Source organism: Rattus norvegicus, chromosome 1 (genome assembly GCF_036323735.1).
Source record: "Rattus norvegicus strain BN/NHsdMcwi chromosome 1, GRCr8, whole genome shotgun sequence".
NCBI lineage: Eukaryota > Metazoa > Chordata > Mammalia > Rodentia > Muridae > Rattus > Rattus norvegicus.
In genome coordinates, this window is record NC_086019.1 from 183,342,645 (window position 1) to 183,363,456 (window position 20,812).

At 43.3% G+C, this 20,812-nt stretch overlaps 2 protein-coding genes across 2 annotated transcripts in view; one reads left to right on the plus strand and one right to left on the minus strand.

Annotated features, from left to right (window-relative positions):
• Positions 1–20,812, minus strand: part of Pdilt (protein disulfide isomerase-like, testis expressed) — a 294,014-nt gene that overhangs the window by 73,833 nt on the left and 199,369 nt on the right. The gene's annotated exons all lie outside the window — the stretch shown is intronic.
• Positions 5,061–20,812, plus strand: part of Acsm2 (acyl-CoA synthetase medium-chain family member 2) — a 38,749-nt gene continuing 22,997 nt past the window's right edge. The window contains 4 exon segments of the mRNA NM_144748.1: positions 5,061–5,158; positions 6,488–6,672; positions 18,388–18,598; positions 18,826–19,033. Of these exon segments, the coding sequence (NP_653349.1) occupies positions 6,496–6,672; positions 18,388–18,598; positions 18,826–19,033 (596 nt within the window). The 5' untranslated portion in view covers positions 5,061–5,158; positions 6,488–6,495.

Consider the following 20,812-nt stretch of genomic DNA (forward strand, 5'->3'; position numbering starts at 1 on the left):
TTCAGCTCAGGAGAAGGTGGTTAGGATTCAAACCTAGACAATCTAATTGTACATCCTCAGAGCTTCCTAGCAAGTTTCTACTGTAGTGTTGTAGGGAGACTGAGAACTAGGAATAGGATGGGTGTGGTGGATGGTGAGAGTGGTTTGCCCAGAAACAAGGAGGTATGAGCCGATACAGAAGCCAATCCTATATTGGTGGTCCCAGAAGTCATGAGTTATTAAATGAAAATCCCAGCACCAGGTATGTGTTACCAAAATGAGTATTTGGTCATGTAGGCCTTAGAGTCCCTCAAACAATACAGACTGTTGTTATTGTTCTTAGTTACCCTCCAAAATAGAAGACTTGGCCCTTGCTGAAGACATCACATATTGTGCTTGTAAGTCATAGGGAAATCAAGCACTGTGCTGGGAGCTTCATCCGTACTAGGCTAGTTTTCATAGTGCTGGGAGGTGCTAGTCAGCATGTAGTGGAGAAAAGTCAACCTACATACAATATTAATCATCCAGGCAAGACATGTCCACTGGTAAAAGTAATGGCATGACAACAATGAGGATAATCACTTTTTGGTTGGATTTCAGGCTCATTCTACAGGAGGGAATTCATGCCTGGTAGTGTTAACTTGACCAAAATCCTAAAGCTGGAGAGGTCATAGTCTCTAGAGGGGGAACATACATAGTTGTTTTGCTAAATGGAGATAGTGTGAAGATGTCTTGTAAATATTTACTTTTATGCCCATAGATTTTTTTACTCATTCCATGGCTCAGGGAACGTTGAAAAGAGGGGAGAAAAAGGGAGGAAGCTTGAGGATGGAGCAGGTTTCTTCCTGAACCACCATGAATTCAAAACAGTGGCCGATTTCTTCACCACACTGGATGCATCAACATTCCCTTGTGAATACTGGAGAGGTTCACAAGGCCTCCTTCCCTGAGGAACGGTCAGCAGTTAATGGTTACTGAAGCAGGAAAATCTAATTGTCATAGTCCTCAGTGATCTAGCCACTGTTAAATGACTTTTGGTGCAAGCAAATAACTCCCCACCATGTCATCAAAATAAATATGAAAGGAAAAGAGGGAACATATTAGGTGGAAAGAGTTTTGTGGTAAGAGGATAATGGGGAACATGTTCGAAATACATTTTATATGTTACATACACATACACACACATGCACACACACACATGCACATGAAAATGTGAAGAATAAGTATATTAACTTAAAAAATAAAAGCACACGAATCCAGACTGAGGAGTGGGCACATGGGACTTTAAAAGTATCAGTGAGCAGGAAAGGTAGCATGAAATCTACTCCTGCCTTATATCCAGGAAAAGACTTAAGCCCATCAGAGGTCAATAGCTTTAATGTCCCCAATAAGCACCTAAGACAGGGCAACTGCACCTATAAAGGAGAAAGGCAATGGGAAGAGTAACATGTCATTCTGGGCTCCCAATGAGCATAGTAAATCTCAGGGGACTGCTAAGCACTGACTAGGAAGGAAACCTTTCCTAATTCTTTCATAAGCAGCTTCTCTCTTTCCAAGCAAATCCTACCAACATAGAGCCATATGGGAAAACAGCAGTTCAGGCTTATATTTCTACCCAAGATATAGGCTAAGACTGGGCTATGTCACAGGTAAAAACACATTTTCCTAGTAAACAATGTAATCTTGGAATTTACAGTGCAATCAAATGTCTTGCAACATATCTTCTTTTAGGCAAACTTGGAGATGTCATTGTTGACCTCTCCCTATCCAACAGAAAGAGAAACTAAGACTTGAATTATCAGTGGTCCTCAAAGGCCGGAAAGCAGACTTGGGGCCTTTCTGCCACTCTGAACTACTCATGGTCACTGGAAACAGAAAGACACAAAAATGAACTTTAGACCACTGAAACATTGCCAGAGAGCTGTGGAGATGAAAGGAAGGATGAACAGGAGCCACTTTATCCCTCTAGATAAACAAGGAAAGTGAGTTTGAAACATTGACCTTCGTCCCCCAAGCCATATCAAAGACAGCTAGAATCTATGTGACCATCTGAGTTGACCATCTGTGTTCCTCTGATTCCCTATTTGATCTTTCTCCATCCATTCTGAAATCTTATCTGCCTCTGTTTGCCTCACAGGCAATGCAGCCACTTGACCTGAGATAAGGGTTGCTTGGCACCAATTCCAGGTAGATGACATTTTCTTTACTAGTGTAGACATTAGTCAGTTGCTCCTGCTCCAGTATATAATGCCCCATCTATGCTCATGCACATGTAAGAAACCATAATTAAACCAAGTAGGTCAAAACCACATCTTCACACACACACACATATACACATACACACACACACACACACAGAGAGAGAGAGAGAGAGAGAGAGAGAGAGAGAGAGAGAACAAAAAAGATTCAAAGAAGGCAGTCAGCAGTGGGAGGAAAATGAAGAGAGGGAAAGAGGGTGAGTATGATCACAATATGGTGTTTGAATGTATAAACTGCCAAAAAAGGATATTAACATAGCATGGGCATGTGTGTGTGCACGTGCGTGCGTGCGTGTGTGTGTGTGTGTGTGTGTGTGTGTGTGTGTGCATAGACACATAAGTAACCCCTGATTCACAAAGTTATTTTGAGGATGAAGGACAATTTATTCAACATACATTTGCTGTATTTACTGGATGGGTACCTGGACCTCCTTTAGGACTTTCGAAATAAGAATCCTGAAACATAAAAATCCCTCCCCTCAAGAGCACATGTGAAAAAAATACGAAGGAAAACAAAGAGAAAGCATATGTGGTGAGTGAGATACATATGGCCAGAGAGAAGAAATACAGCATGGAAAATGGAGGCTGTGATGTTAGATCAGATCTTCTGAAAGGACTCACAAAGGTAATCCTCTAAGGGGCTGGAGAAATGGTTCAGTGATTAGGAACATGTACTAGTCTCTTCCAGAGGACCCGAGTTCATTTCCCAGCATCCACATCAGGCTACTCACAATGTAACTCAGCTCCATGGTTCTGAAATTCCCTTCTGGCTTCATGGGAACCTGAACACAAACCCGTCACATATATAGAAGTAAGAAAATATTTGGTTGAAAGAATGCTTTGGCTGCAAAAACAAAAGCAAGTCATGATGCTCTAATTTGCCTCCTATTGCTGTGATAAACACTATGACCACAAGAAGCCGCAGGAAGCAAGGGTTCATTTCATCTTACAGCTCACAATCCATTATGCAGAGAAGTCATGGCATGAACTCACAGAAAGAACTTAGAGATAGAAACTGAAGCAGAGGCCATAGAAGAATGCACCTGACTGGCTCAGTCTCCAAGGTTTATTCAGGAAATTTATATACATATATGTTTATATTTGTATAGTTATATAGTTACATGGTATATATTAATTTATACATTTATGCATAATATGTTTATATATGTAATATATCATAAGAAATATATGCAACCCAGGACCACCCACCCTGTGGTAGTACCACATATAGTGGGTTGGATCCTCCCACATCAATCATTAATGAAGAAAATCTGCCACAGATTTGCCCACGGGTCAATCCTGTGAATGTATTTTTTTCAACTGAGGTTCCCTTTTCCCAGATTATTTTAGCTTCTGTCAAAAATAAAACCCCCAAACAAATAAACAATAAACAAGCAGAAAACAAATCAAACAAAACCCCTAACTAGCATAGATGACTTTTAGACAGGATGTGATGCTACCAGGTGAACTTGTCATTCAACTGTTCAGGGGAGGGATTTCAGGCAGAGGGAATCACATGCACAAAGTTTCTGAGGCCAGCGTGTGTCTAGCATAGAGACAGGGTAACAAAGAAGGCCCATTGACTGTACTAGGAAAGCAGGAGGAAGAGTTCTAAGAAGACTTTGAGGTAGTGACCTACAAGACAACGGCCATGTATTTCATTTGGAAGACTCCATGGTCTGACTGAGTTAAGTCAGGCTCATTCTGAGAACAGATTTCAATGATGGAGGCAGAAGGATAGAAAAGAAAGCACTCCTATGCTCCTATGGATAGTGTCCTGGCTAGTCTTACATCATCTTGATACACATTGGAGTTAATTGAATGGAGGGAGCCTCAATTAAGATGAGGCCTCCATAAGATACAGCTGTAGGGCATTTTTTAAATTAGTGATTGGTAAGGGAGGACCCAGCTCATTGTGGCTGGTGTCATCCCTGAGCAAGCAGGCCTGGGTTCTACAACAACAAGCCAGTAAGCAGCACTCCTCCATGGCCTCTGCATCAGCTCATACCTCCAGTTTCCTGCCCTGTTTGAGTTCCTTTCCTGGCCTTTTTCAATGATGCACTACAATGTGGAAGTGTGAGCCAAATCAACCATCCCTCATCAACTTGCGTTTGGCCACGGGTTTCATCACAGTGATAGTAGCTAATGCCTAGACAAATAGAAAATAATGGTTTGGGACACCAAAGAGAGTGGGATAAATTGCAGTCACAGTTGGAAGGCAGAACTAATAGATTGATCAGATCTAGGCAGAAAGGAGGTGAAAAGCTGAGATTTTGTGCAGAGAAAACAGAAACATTAAGGGGGCTATCTGCTGATGAAGGCCTAAGATACAGTGGGATGGTTTAGAGGTAGGGTGCCTAGCACTATCTGGGTATAGTTTTAAAAAACCTATTAGATATTCAAATGGAGACGTCAAATAGCTAAGCACCCAGAAAAGAGATCCAGCCAAGAGACACACTTGTGGAACCATTGGCAAGAGGTCTGAATCCAAGCAGTGTCCCTAGATCAGTGTCACAAACAGCAGGAAAAGAGACCCTTGGTAGAAGCAAAATGAACGAAAATTAAAGGTAGTGAGACAGTGCAGGGCACAGAGACTCTGAAAGTCCATTCTCTTCCCCTGGTCAGCACAAAAGCTTGATGTCAGTATGATACTTAACTTCACTTCCCTTGGACTAAGGAACAGTTCAGTTGACACCCTAACACAAGCTCAAAGACTGTGCTACACATAAACTTGACTAGGAGGAGTAACATTACTTGAAAGTTATGCCCCATTAATGATTAGCTGAGCCCTTGGAGGCTGCTCAGATTTGATGAGGAAACTGTCATCAGTGCTGTTCTCTCTACTGGTGCTTCGGGAACTCTAGAACTCCTTCCTGAGAGGGAAGCAAACCAAGCTACTGCCAGAGAGAGTTCCATAAGAGGTGAGTGTTTATTCAAGAGGCAAAAAGGTGGGACCGTGCATCATGATGACACTCACCAATCATGAGGAGTAAAGGATAGCAAGGACAAGAAAAAAATCCCATAAGGAAAACAGTTCGAAACTCCTAGAGCCACAAAGGGAGTATCAAAGGAATTAATAAGGGGACAACCTTGCATAAAGGAGAGGGAGCCTTCGGCCACCAAAATGGAGGATGGGAGAACTGGACAGGAGTGTACACAGAAGAAGTAGGGAGTTAGCTAGTGATGAAGATGTAGATACTCTTATTTGAAGAGATGAGGCTAGAAGATAAGAGTCAGCCACTGAAAGGGAGAGAGACCATCAACAATGAGAACATTAGCTATCACTGCCCAGGGCCTAGGAAGGAAACTCTTGCCTCTTCTTTTTTGAGAAATCATGAGAAAACTTGCAAGTGCCACAGACAAGCATCTAATGGCTTCTGCCTGAACCAAGGGGGCTGGGAAGCCAGCCAACAGGATAGATTGCTGGCTTGCTTCCCTGACTCAAAGATCATTAGGCTTAAAATTCTGCAGTCTCATCCAAGAGCATGTGACAGAATTCAAAGACCAATGTTTATAGCCTTGGAACATCTTTCCCTGGAGCCAATGAAGCTCAAGAAAACTACAACAGCTATAATTCTGTAAGTGATTGCTTATTTAGATCCTGCACTGTACATGGGTAGATTTTTAGATGTGTCAACCAAAACTGACTCCAAAGAATTAGTGTATTAGCCAGCAGTTGGTACATTAATGAGAATCCCACTCATTTCATAGCTGTTTCCTTCTAAGCACAGATCTAGAATGTGCCTACAAAACTTAGTTGAAAATAACTGTAGGTTGGAAAGGGCCAGGTTGGGCCTAGCTTAGTTCCTCATGCTATCACTCGGGGACTCAGGAAAGGCTAATGCTCACCTGGGATATGTAGTTCTCACAGAAAACCCTGAAAATGGTGATAGGGAGATGGCACCTTGGTAAGAGCACTTACTGCAATAGCACAAGAACCCTCATTCAGAAGCTGAACACCCATATTAAAAACTATTTGTATGAGCCCAGTGCCAGGGGAGCAGAGACAAAAGGATGACTGGGACTCTCTGGCCAGCAAGCCTAGTAAGAAATGGGAGCTGGTGGGATGATGCCTTAGGAGAATAATGCACAGAAAGAGACTGAACCAGGCACTCAGTTTCATTTCAATTCATTCACAAATACAACCAATCAACCATGGAGGACAGAGAAGAGATAACTGTGCCCACTAGTTTATGTTAAATGTCAAAATTCAGCAGGGAAGACCTCACCTATAATTTCTTCCTTCACAGCTCTGAATATGCATTGGCTGTGGAAAATTCCAAGACTTTGCACCTTCTGGGGCACTGAGATGTTCCACCGTACTTTCCATATGAATATCAAGAAACTAATGCCCATACAGTGGGGCCACCAAGAAGTCCCTGCCAAGTTCAACTTCGCTAGTGATGTGATAGATCACTGGGCCAGCCTGGAGAAGGTAAGGGGAGACTGGACAGTACAGCTTAAATAATTTCATTCATTTATCAAGTCATTCATAGAACATTCTGGAATACTTCATTACATCTCAGACTGTGAAAAGGATGGCCATCTTCCTTGATGCAACATAGAGTGACTTGGAAGAAAGGCAGAAGAACCATGGGGTTCTGTCAGAGAAGCATCTTCTTGCAGGAGTCAGTAACTGCAGACATTCACAACTGGTCACTGTGCTGAGAATAAGTGATTGTTGAATATTCATCCATTAATAAGACATCTCTCCCACATCCCTCAGAGATTCAGGGGATATTATGGAAGAAGGAACAGAAAGAACATAAGAATTAGGTATGTGGAATGAGATTTCTGGGCATGAGATGGCTGTTGCACTCTTGAATTCACAGCAACTGTAAGTACCTGCACTAGATTTCACGGAGTAGGGAGAAGCTCACAGGTTCAACTCTCCCAGAGGATTTTCATACAGTTAAAGGCTAAAGAGGGATGGATAGACATTGTATTCAGTAGTATAGCCACAAGTAATATGCCCATGCTCCTCCTGTAAGCAAATCTTTCCCCATGTTCCTAATAAAACTTACTAGGAAACACACACACACACACACACACAAAGGAGACAGGAGAAATGGGAAGGTAAATATGATTGGAATGAATTGTGTACATGTAAGAAAATTGTTATTAAACATATGATTGTATACAATTAATACAAGCTTCATTTTTAAAATGAAGGACAGAGGCACATGTTGTGACCTATCAACATAGTAACCCCAAACACATGCTGTATTGTTACCTTCAGCATGAAATAAAGAGAGGTGGGTTGGAGCAAAGGTGAGGTAAGAGGACTTGTACTGGACTAAGTAGGTAGTGTTATGGGATAGTCATCAGCTCAGACATGGGTTTAAGCCAATAGAAAGTCTCTATTAGACAGCTGGTGACTACACTGGGTATTCAGGATCCCAGGTAACACTGAGCCTTTCTTAGGGTAGGCTCTTAAGCTCAGTACATTTCGAGCCTTTCCCAGAGGAAAAGTTTCAGTTTCAGCAGATAATTCTGACTACATATTGAGTTTTACAGCCTGAATGGTATTTTCATCATGGAGTCAGTTGTGCTAAGGTCTGGGGCCTCACTTAGTCTTAGTTGGGGGGGGGGTGGTTTAGTGAATGAGTCAAATCATGGACTCATCCTGTTTTAGTTTAAGACACAGAGGCTCACTGTAAATCTAATCGGAATGAGAATTAATTAGCAGCCAGTCCTGATAGCAGAGTAGTTAGCCAGGGGGACTAAGGGAATTGTTGTTATTTTTCCAACCACAGCAAGACTTCCTCAAATTACTCCTGAACAAATTAGCCTAGAAACAAGAGGACTTTCCCGAAGCCATACATACTTTCTTTATCTCCTGAGACATCTAAGCCTCTCCGATCTTGTAGGACCATCTAATTGCTCTTTTAATTCAAAAACTGAACTCTAATACTTCTTGGTCCTGTTCAACCTATATACTTAATTTAGAAAGTATTAGAAGAGGTAGAGTTAGTCAACCTATTAGTACACGCCCACCAAGTAGTCTCTGAGGCCCAGTAATGTTGTTGTCTATATGAATTCACCCATAAGGCAGGCATCAGAATAAGAGAAAGTGGAAAGGTAACAGGTTTTGGATATTAGACAAGGTTTAGCCCCTTGTAAGTCCTCTAACAGAGTCATGGAAGTTTTGACAGTCAATGGGCTGACAATTTGGTTGGTTCCTTTCCCTATGTATTACAGGGCCCTGATGTCTAAGCATAGCCAGCAATCCTGGCTAAGTTTTGTTTGGAAATAATTATCTCTGTCCCCAGAGTCCCTTTCTGTGGCAAAGAGTCTAATTCCTCAGGTTTTTCCTATGTTCCAAAGGACAGAATCTTTTAAACACTCTGTGTTTTGGCAATCAGGGGGCCTAGATACAGGGTATGTATAGATGGAATGTGGGTTGTTGGTCTGTAGTCACACTAGATAAAACCTTTCCTATATCTATCTTACTCAGTTCCCAGGTCTAGACATGAGGGCTGTGGGGGTTGGAGCATAACCCTGTTTTCATACCAGACACAAGTCTCAGGAGGAGGTAGAGGGCCCAATGAAGTCCGGAGACAGTCTATTTAGAAGCAGCATCTATGGCTCCCATTTTCTTGACCTGGGTAAGGTGGATCCATGGTATAACATCCGTTACCTTTACAGCCATAGGAGTGGAGACAATCACCTTATAGCATCCTTTCCAAGTTGGTTTCAGGGCCCCTTTGGCTATCTATTTGATCTGGATAGTATCACTGGACTGGAACAATGGAAAACTGGTGAGAGACTTGGATAGTCCAGTGTAAAGTCTTAATGGATTGGAGGGCCTGTCGTGTCTTGAGAAAGGAATAGAACAAGAATTCTGCCAACTGCTGTTCTTGGAGCCCGGGAAGCAGTGGGGCAAGCCTTCCAAACATAATCTCAAAGAAGCAGATAAATTCCTCCCTACATGGTGTGCAGCAGCGGGCTGAAGCAAAGCAAAGGAAGGAGGTCTGCCAATCCTTTGGTAGACTCTAATGGAGTTTGGTTAAGGGTTCTCTTAATGTCCTTTTTTTAACCTGTCCAGAACTCTGAAGTCTATATGGAAAATGAAATTTCAATCTGTGTCTAAAGCTTTAGCTATTATTTGAGAGATTTTAGCTATGAAAACTAGGCCGTTGTTGGACCCCATTGTAGGGGGAGGTTAAATCATGGGACCAATTCCTGGAGGAGATTTTAGCTTCTATTTGAGCAGTTTCAGTCCAGAGTAGGAAATCTACCCACCCTGAAAAAATATCTTTAAAAATTACCTAGTATTTTTTTCAGTTTTTTCCTTTCCATAATTTATTTTTTTATTCACATTATATCCCAATCTCAGCCTCTCCTTCCTCCTCTCCTCCTAGTCCCACCCTTACAATCCCTTCCCCACTACCCCCTCCTCTTCTCCTCAGAAAAGGAGAAGTCCCTCTAGGGTACCACAGCACCCTGGGACATCTAGTCCCAGCAAGACTAAGCAACTCCTTTCCCGCTGAGGCCCAACCAGGCAATCCAGTTAGGGGAAGGGAGTCCAGTGGCAGGCAACAGAGTCAGGGACAGCCCTTGCTCCAATTGTTAGGGGATTCATATGAAGACTAAGACGCACATCTGCTACAAATGTGTTTGGGACCTAGGTTCAGCCCCTGAATGCTCTTTGGTAGGTGGTTCAGTCTCTGTGATCCACACATGGACCCAGGTTAGTTGACTCTGTAGGTCTTCTTGTGGTGTCCTTGACCCGTCCAGCTTGCTCAATTCTATCTCCCACTCTTCCACAACACTTCTTGAGCTCCTCCTGATGTTTGACTGTGGGTCTCTGCATCTGCCTCCATCTACTGCTGGATGAAGCCTCTCAGATGACAGTTATACTAGACACCTGTCTGCAAGCATAGCAGAGTATCATGAATGGTGTCAAGGGTTGCTTTTGCTAGGAGTCTCCTGGCCCGGAGAGGGTGGTGGTGAAGTACACAGAGTAGGACTCTCGTATTGGCTTCAAAGTCTGAGGGTCTCCAGATGTTCTAGCTCTCTAAGTGTACTGAAATGCTGACGATAACTTCTAAAAGTCCTAAAAACTTTCTTGCTCTTTCTGAGGGGTTAAAGGCTGCTGGCTTAGGTGATTAACAAGGGTAGCCTAACTAATAGTGGAGGGTTAAGTAATGCGACCTTTGCTCTCTCTCAGCAGGAACTGCTGCATTCTGACTTGCAGCCTGCTAGTCAGAAGTCCGAGGAAGAAAAGGGGACACTTAGAAAAATGATTACAGTTGAGGATTTAGCTCAGTGGTAGAGCACTTGCCTAGGAAGCGCAAGGCCCTGAGTTCGGTCCCCAGCTCTGAAAAAAAAAAAGAACCAAAAAAAAAAAAAAAAAAAAAAAAAGAAAGAAAGAAAAGAAAAGAAAAATGATTACAGCATTTATTACCAAGTTGTAAAAATTTTCCTATAAAAGTTATCTAAGTAGAAAAGCAGAAAGATTCTAAGCGCGGTGTGGGGGGGTGCAGTGGGGAGGGTGGGGTTTGATTCTTCTAAGCAAGGAAAGGGAAAAAATTCTTCCAGGAGGGGAAAAGGAAAAAATTCTCCTAAGGGAAAAAATTTCGCTCTCTTCTCTTAATCCTCAGTACTTATACATCTTTCAGATTACATGATCACATGTTAAAAAGTTTATCATAAGTTCACACAAAAAAAATCAAATAAATTGAAACAGAGGTTTCCAACAGAGAGTGTTTACATGCATATCCATTAGGAGAAATTATCTGGCTAAACATCCATCACCTGTCTCAGCTCCACAGGTTCGCTGAAGGTTTAAAACTATAACTAAGTTATTAGTGAAGTTTTGTATAGATAAACCCAGTCAATATGTTATCTTCTGTCCTAGCACCTATAATAAATCATTAGTTCTCTGTTTATGACCTTTGGTTAATTGTTTTACAACCTCTCGGAATGTGCTGTGAGTCAGAGAAAGTCTGGTTAATGTCTAAGAGCAATTAACTGGTGACACTTGGGAGACTGGCAGAGTTCTGGCTGCAGTTTTGACTATCTAAAAAGGACCTAATAGCAGTCCCACTATAAAATAGCTTAATAATCACTGATATAATTTTAAGAATTCTTATAGGATCACCATTAAGACTTAGGAAGTCAACCATTTGTCTATATAGCATCACTACTAGACAGTTCATCATCGTAGATCTGCAGAGATCTGCTTCAAAGGGGTGTGCTATTGCTTAGTGATTGTTATATATGTTTAATAATAACAGGAAAATATATTAATAGCAGGAATCTTTCCTAAAATGAATTCCTTTGTGACCTTGCCACATAAGGGTGAACCTGCCACAGATTATATACTAACCTGAAGCAGGCCATCTCAGGAAGATCACCTGCTAGTTAGCTTGTCCCATTATGGCTCCTCCCCTGGGATGGATCTCATGTTGGGCCAGTCGTTGGTTAGCTCTTCCCTCAGTCTCTGCTCCATCTTTATCTTTGTGCATCTTGTAGGCAGGACTAATTTCGAGTTGAAGGCTTTGTGGATGGTTTTATGTTCCTCTCTTTCCACTGGAAGTCCAACCGACAACAGATGGTGACTACTTCAGTGTCTATATCCCCCGCTGGTAGGAATCTCAGCTAGGGTCACCACTCATAAACTCCCAGAACCTTCTCTATCCCAGGTCTCCAGCTAGTCCCAGAGATGCTCCCTGCAATGATTTCTGTTCTCATTCCCTGCCCTTTCCTGTCTCCTGCCCCAACATCTAATTGCCATTCCTGTACCCCTCCACACTCCTTCTCCCACCCAGTTCCCTCTCTTCATCCACCTCTGGTGACTTGGCATATACACAAAAGATGCCTCACTATACTACAGGGACACTTGCTTAACTATGTCCATGGCAGCTTTATTCATAATAGCCAAACTAGAAACAATCCAGATATTCCTCAACTGAAGAATGGATACAGAAAATGTAGTCCATCTACACAATGGAATACTATTCCGCTATTAAAAACAAAGACATCATGAAATTTGTAGGCAAATGGATGAAACTTGAGAATATCATCCTGAGTGAGGTTATGCAAACCCAGAGAAATAACTATAGTATGTGCTCATTTATAAGTGGACATTAGCCATAAAGTGCAGGATAACCACCACAGACCCAAAAACCTGGGTAATAAAGAGGGCCCAAGGGAGGATGTGTGAATCTTATTCAGAAGGGAACAAAATAGTTATAAAAAATTATCAAGTATTTTTATCATCCCCCCAGCAGGCTGGATCTTGAAGTCAGTTTTCCAAGAGTTTACCAGAATGTTGGTCTCTCATTCAGACACCTTCCTGGGTAAGAGTGGTCCATTTTGAGCATAAACCTGAAGACTAGTTGAGGCATCCTGCACTAGGCTGTCCAGTCTTTGTATAACATACCTTAGTCTGGGCAACTCAGAATGTTTTGTAGATCCCAGATGAGTAGCCTGGGTCAGTTACCAGAGTCCTGCCCATTGTTTCTGGGAGAATGCTCTTTCCCTCTGGTGTCCTCTATCAACCTGTGGGGTTAAGTTGTCCATTTCTCCTTTACCATGGAGTCTCAGGCAGTACTTGGTCATGGTATTTTATCAGAATATCCATATGCCCCAATGGTCTTAGGGCCATTTATCAGGCAGCCAAGTTAGCAGCCTGACAGTGGAGGATAGCAATTTGTGAGGAAGACAAATAGCCTCTGGGTTGGGGGGCAAGTTTTATAATGTCCCCCTTTCTAGTAATGAGAAGCTCTCTTTTTTCTCTGGAGTATACTATGGGCATGGCTGGTACTAAAAGCATAACACTGACAGTCCATGTATACTGTGGTGGACTTTCCTTTCCCAATCTGAGAGCCTGGGTCACAGCAATCAGTTCTGCTTTCTGAGCTGAGGTACTTGGCATGGACCCAAATCATTTCAGTTAGAGTAACTATTGTAGCTTACACATACCTGCTTTTATCTCTCATCTCCTGATAGTCACTAATGAGCACCAGGGGCAAGAGAGCAGCCAAATTGATGGTGCTAGGTTTCTCAGACTGGATGCCAGAAGTAAGGCCTGCTACTAGGTCACACAATCATTAGACAGCCACCAGCATTCTGGACTTCCACCAGAGAGCCTCAGTCGGGTCATGGGTGTTGGGAAGATAAGATCTTGACCCAGTGTTAACTTGTTTGCTTTATTTTATTAAACTAGCAGTAACTGCCACAGCTTTTAAACAGGTGGGCCATCCTGTGGCTTCAGAGTCCAACCACACAGAGTATTTCATGGCCCCAAAGTTTGCATTAAAACCCCTTTAGGGTTGAAGCAGAAGTCAGAGCTGTTTTAAAAGCCTCAACTGTCTTTTGTTTAGTCCAGATTAGAAACTTAGTGCCCTACTCCATGCTGGGTGTATAAAGGTCTTCTTATTTCCACAAACCCTGGTATCCAGAGGCAGCAATATCCACCTATACCCAGGAACTCTCAAACCTGTCTCTTAGGCTCTGGAGTTGGGACTTGAAGGATGGTAGCAACCCTATCTGAGACTGGCTCCTTTTCCCTTCCTTCAGCTGGTAGCAAAGATGGGTAGCTTCTGATACACAAAGTTGGACACTCTTAGCTGACATTCTGTAGCCCAAGGTCTACAACTCTGGCAGCAGTGGCCCTTTTATAATCTACCTTCCCAGGAAACTTCTGGCAGAATGGCAAGAAGTCTGCATTTAGTGTCTTTAATTCCTGGAGCAGCCCTGTCCAGGTAAGTTGCCCACTGTAACCTCCCATTGGGTCTGTACATGTAAAATCCAAGATAGGTCCATTCATTTCTGCCAATGAGAGGCTGGAGAATACATATTTCAGGTCAAAGACCATGTACACCTGATTCTCTGGAAGAACCAGACTCATGAGAATCAGAGGTTTCATGTTTCTTCATAGGCAGAAGAGGTAGAGTCCAAGGTGACTGTCTAGGGACCAAGATGTCTGTGTTTTTAAGCTAGGCAATGTAAACTGCAAGTTCCCCTTACGTGTCCAAGGTCACTGGGTATTGTTTCATTTGGAAAGAGGTAGCTAAACTGGGTAATTGGACAATTATAGGAGCTTAGGGTTGGGCCAATCCTAAGGTATTGGTTTCTTTAATCCCCTACGTGAGGGTGAGACACCCAACCTTTGCTGGGTATCTGTCAGTCTCACTGTTTCATCATGAGAGAATGGGATAGTGGCTTTCAGTTATATAAAAGATCTTGTCCCACTCAGCTCTCTACTGTTAAGCACTCTTCAAGGGACTTCTAGCAACTGGGACCTAGTTATAACTTAATATTTTTTAATATCTGGGGACAAGTTGGTAACAAAGGAAATCTTTTTAGTAGCTATCTTTAATCCTTTAGAAAGGACACAGTGAAAGTTGTTTAAAGTCTGTTTAATCAATGTTAGTTAGACAGAAAGAAAAATCCATTTTATCCAGGCTGTGTTGTCTGGTAGTCATCTGCTTGCCTGCCCAGGGGCATTTGTTTGTTTGTTTGTTTGTTTGTTTGTTTGTTTGTTTTTACTTTTTCAAAGAATATGGGTTTTTATGAATCACTGGTAAAAAAGGAGACACAATTGTAATGGAAAAATGAGTGGAACCTTTCTTTTTTTTCTTCCAGCTCAGCCCAGGGAATTTTTCACCTTCCCTGGGGCTGCTTAGAGCAGGCACAGAGCAGAAGGAGCGCTCATCCAAGAGAGTCTTCCCCTCCTTGTATGTTTTCCTTAGATGGCAGGCAGCCCTGAGTGAGACATCCAGTTCTTTCCTACCTCCACACGGGGGCTAGCTCTGACTACGAATGGGAATCCAGCAACAGACTGGGCAAGAGAGCCTGTTCCTGAAGAGGAACGAGTGAAGGGTCTTTTTGGGTTTCTCTGGGTGATCTGGCAGAAGCAAGAAGATTCAGGTCCCCAAAAAGATGGGGGCATAGTTCTTAAGCCAGTTTGTTTTCACACAAGAGAAAGCTACTGGTCAATGCAGAGAAACAGATCTGACAGAAACACATAGAAAGACAAAGAGAGGTATGCCCACACAAAGACACACACACACACATACACATACACACATACATATATACAGAAAGAGAAAGAGAAAGAGAGAGAGAAAGAGACAGAGACAGAGACAGAGAGACAGAGAGAAAATAACCAGGAGTGGCTACCACACATTCATACGCCTTAGCAGGCAGACAGGACTCTCACACAGATCCTGGACACTGGGATGGGCAGCCATGTCCTATCTCTCCTATGTGTCCAAACAGAAGGCACCTTAACCAGACTTACTTCTGGAGGTGACAGATCAGTTGACTTTCCAATTTGTTTTTATTGTGGTGGAAGTGTCCGGACCCTCTGAAGTGATAGGCAGTAATTGATCAAAGGAATTCCTGGGGGGCCTGGAACATCTCAAGTTGCACACACCGCAGGAGTGCCCTGACAACTACACTATTTTGCTAAGGGGCTCTGAGACCCCAGTGACTCATGGTCTCTGGTTTTTCTCCGGGGCTTTCAGAAACATTGTGAGGCGTTCACCAGAGAAGACTGCTCTGACATGGGTCTAGGATAATAGAAAGTCTTCATTAGCCAGCCACAGCTACACTGGGTGTTCGGAGTCCCGGTTCATCCCTGAGTCATTCTCAGGGTGATCTTTTAAGCACAAACCAGCATGCTCTAGGTTGACATACTTCAGTTAGCCAGAACAGAACTACAGAAGCTAAAGAGCAAGGTTAATACACTTAGAGACTTTCCCAGAACAAGATGCGTTTTGACAGATTGGGCCTTTGTTTTAGTTTTGGTAAGTGTTTCTGTCTCCATGCTGAATTTAACTGAATGGTACTTTCATCATAGAGTGAGTCGTGCTAAGGTCTGAGGTCTTGTTACAGCAGTGACCCCATAAGCTCACTTTAAACATTTGATCTCCTGCTGGTTATGATGGATTGGGAGGTGGTAGAAGCTTTACACAGTGGGACTAGAGGAAGCAGGTCACTGGGAACATAACCCTGAAGGTTTGCTTTGTCTGTGGTCTCTGATTCTCTCTTTACTTCCTATCTGTAGTAGAGTAAGTAGCCCCTGTCACACATGCCTACTGCTGTGACTCTCTGCCTCACCTTACGCATGCTCAGAGTCAACACAGCCAAGGGATATTGACAGAACCCTCTGATGCACAAGCTAAGAGATACACTAAGGTGTTTGTCACAGTGATGGACATTCTGATTAACATGATCACAGAAAGAAACCAACACTCAAGGCTTAGCCAGTCTTCTCAGAAAACTAGGCCATATGTACCTGCTCTCAAGGTCTGTGAGTAAGATGCCCACTCAACAGAGTAGAAAAGGGCTTCAGCCCAAGAGATGGGGTCGGGGTGGAGGCAGGGATGTAGAAACCTCCAAGTTTCTTTTCCATCTATGAGTTTCATTCACTACCAGCTTACCACTGCCTTCATCAGAAATACAATTCAAAAGGCTGAACTGGCTCACCCAGGCTAAGGCAGGAGAAAGGCTGGACTTAACCAGCAAGGGAACCAAACCAGGATACCCAAAGGGAACTGTGACGGTGATGTTGTTCTGAGGTCCTGGCTCTGTGACATAACCTTAGCTCGGCAATTGTACCCTCCGCTCTGTTGAAGATGGAACACAGGTTCAAGGTTGTTCCATAGCTCTTCCTGGGAGGCGTGGTGTTCACCCCAGCTATGTGATGAGAGGCCCAAGAACTGATCTGATCTAAGTCAATACTGATGAGACAATAAGCCTTTGGGGTTAGCTACAAGGGTGTGGGAAGGGAGTTACAGGAGTAACCCAGAGGGACATGTGTCACTGAGAAGCCCTCCTGAGCATGTACTATTGATGTGTTATGCAACTAGCCATTTACGACTTAACTAAAACAGCCTGAACTGGCTCCTTGAAGAGTCACGTGCCTGTGCGTCTTGTAGACTTGTTCATTGTTTGCTTTGTTAGTTTCCTGAGCCCCGGAGCCTCTCCTGTCCTACAAGGGACTGTTTGAATCCAGAGGAAGGAACCGCAGGACAAGGGCAATGCCTAACAACAAAAGTCCCTTTGTCTCTGTGTGTATATATGCACTGATGTGCACACATGTATACATGTTTAAAATGTACGAGTGCAAGTGGATGCCAGAGGTCAACCTCACGTGTCCTTCCTCAGATCCATCACTTTGGGTTTGGAGAGGAGGTCCCTCACAGACCAGTGACTCAGTGAGTACACTACACTGGATGTCAAGGCACAGGGATCTGCCGGTCTCCACCTCCCCAGTACCTGAATTACCAGTGTGTGTCACCACGACCTGCTTTTTGGTAATGTGTTCTAGGGAGTGGAATTTGTCCTACAGTTTACACGATAAGGATGTAATCCCACAGGCATACATGAGAGGTACACTTTACTCATCTCTTAGGCATTCTCAAGCTAATCCAACTGCCAATCATATCATCTATCACAGTAATATATAATGTGTTTTACTGTTGCTTTTTAAAAACATGCATATTAAAAGTCTCCATTGTGTTAATAGGTCTAACCCACATTTTAAAAAATAACTTGAGGGTTTTCAACACTTTTTAATTGTGTGTGGATGTCCTCAGATTGACAAGCCTACCCCTACACCTGAAATTTGTTCTGTTTGCTGTGTTCCTATCACCAGAATATCTTGACCTGACAGCCCCCAATAATGACATGAAGACCTTTTATTATTAATAAAAGATTAGACCTTATAGCTTAGGCTTGTTCCCACTAGCTTGTATAACTTCACCATCTATACTCAGCCACAGTTGCCACATAGTCATTAGATCTCTCTCACACAGCCCCGGCGCCTGTTCCTTCCATCCCCATGTCCAGCTGGAGACATCCCCACCCTGCCCTTGTGTGCTCAGGCCTGATCCTTTCCCAGAATTCCTATCTGCCTGGATGTTCCTCTCCCGCCCACTCTGGGCCACAGCTCTTTATTAAATCAATCAAGTGATGGAGAAGATGTTTTACAAAACACTAAAACAGGTGATGCTTCATAAAAACAACAATACCAAAACCCAGACAGTTATCAACACTGCGGGTACAGAAATCAACATTTGAATAACACAAAGACAACCTTTAAACATTGCATAAGACGATTATCCTAACAACCGTCCTACGTGCTGTGTCCCTGTAGGTCTTCTGCTCACCAGGCTTTCTCTTTCTTCAGGCTGGCAAGAGATCTCCAGGTCCAGCCCTATGGTGGATGAATGGCAGTGGGGAAGAACTAAAGTGGAACTTCAGAGAACTGAGTGAAATCAGTAAACAGACGGCCAATGTTCTCACCAGGGCCTGTGGCCTGCAGCGTGGGGACCGTGTAGCAGTAGTGCTTCCTCGAGTCCCAGAGTGGTGGCTGGTGACCCTCGGCTGCATGCGTTCTGGTTAGTAACTGCCCACACAGGCTGGGCACTCTCCCCTGTGGAAGAAATGGAGGGCAGAGAACTACAGCCTCTTCTCCCCAAAGAAACCTCCAGAGAATGTGCTGTCCTTATTCTCCACTGGTCCTCTCTCCTGCCCTTCCTGTTGGTCCCATGGCCGTGCACAGCCCTTCTCTGGGGAAGAAGACAATTCTCTTCCTAGCTCTCTTTAAACTGTTTGGCTTCTTCAGGTCTTGTTTTCATGCCTGGAACCACCCAGATGAAATCCACAGACATACTCTACAGGCTGCAATCATCCAAGGCCAGGGCCATTGTGGCTGGGGATGAAGTGGTTCAGGAAGTGGATGCTGTGGCCCCTGACTGCTCTTTTCTGAAAATCAAGTTGCTGGTGTCTGAAAAAAATCGAGAAGGATGGCTAAACTTCAAGGCACTGCTAAAGTGAGTATCTCTTGCCTTAGCCGGGTTTTCACTCAAACTAGAAATCCAAACCAGAAATTGTATAGTTGTGCACAGTATAAACCTAAGGAGACTGAGACAATGAAGAAAGGAAAGCAATTGCAAGTGTTTAGTATAGACTCACTCCAAAGGTGGGTAGAACTGGGCATTCAGACACCTCCCCCAAAGCACAAAGAACACCCCCAAGGATTTTCTAACAAAGGACTGACATTCATTTGCTGATGGTTGGAAAGGACATTATTACCTCACACTTCTGGACTTTTATATTTGCAGGTACAGAGTCCCATGCCATAGTAGCATTAAAAAAATCCTCAGATGGTTTGCAACCCCATAGGAAGAACAACATCAACCAACACTGCCCCCACCCACACCCCCAGAGCTCCCAGGGACTAAACCACCAACCAATGAGTACACATGGAGGGACCCATGGCTCCAACTGCATATGTAGCATATTGTCTGGCATCAGTAGGAGGAGAGGCCCTTGGTCCTTTGAAGGCTCGATTCCCCAATGTAGGGGAATTCCAGGGTGTCGAGGTGGGGGTGGATGGGTGGGAGTGGGAGCATCTTCATAGAAGCAGAGGGGAGGGGGGAGGGAGATGGAAGAGGGGGAGAGGAAATAGCATTTGAAATGTAAATACATAAAAGATCCAATAAAAAATCCCCAGGAGACTAAGGGCCTAAGGATGTGTCACAGTGGATAAGAGCACTTGCTGTATAAGCAAGAGACCAGATTCAAATCTCCTGCATCCATGTAAAAAGCCAGCATGGCTGCCCATGACTGGAACTCTAGCACTGAGAGGTAAACACAGGCAGATCCCAAATGTTCATAGGCCAATCTAGCCTTACCATAAGCTAAGATTCCAGTTCATTGAGAGATCTTGTCTTAAGGCAATGTTGCAGAGAGCAGAAGCAGGAAACATCTGTGGCATTTGAGTGGTCACATGCAGGTATGTGCTTAGCACATACATGAATACAGCACACACACACACACACACACAGAGAGAGAGAGAGAGAGAGAGAGAGAGAGAGAGAGAGAGAGAGACGCACACACGAATGTACAAACAGACAGACAAATGGCAGAGGCACATAAAATGCATATTACATAAACACACTACAGACTTGTACCATACAAGTACCCAGATATACATTCACATACTACATACTGAATGGGATTGAAAGGCATCTGGAACTATTCATCACAGCCATAGATCAAATGTGAAGTGAGTCCAACAGTATACGAGGCAACCCTCAGAGATGCCTGGTGCACTGACTTTCAGGCTCTCCCCACATTCTATATCCCTAATTCTGTATCCGTAGGAGACACTTTCCAGAATGGTGGTTCTTCCAGAATTTCATACCAAGGCTGACTAGATAAATGGGTTTCTTGCCATATGTCTGAAATCCATCCATTAGAGACTTAGGAAATATTTAGAGAGAACATAAAGGTTTTTGCCCCATTTCTTCTGTCATGATCTTTGAAAGAATTTTCATTAAAAAAAGCAATAAAATACCAGCTTTTAGAGATTCAAATTCAATACACTAGAAAGACCGCCTAAAAAACTTGTAAGTTCTTCCAGAGAATAAAAGTGGGTGTCAAGAGATCACTAGCTCTGCTCATCCTGTGGACTTGGGTTTAATTCCCAACATCTATATGGCAGATTAACAACTTTCTGTAACTCCAGTTCCAGAGGATAAAATGCCCTCTTCTGGCCTCCACAGTAAACAGACATGATGTGTATAAATGCAGGCAAAACACCCATA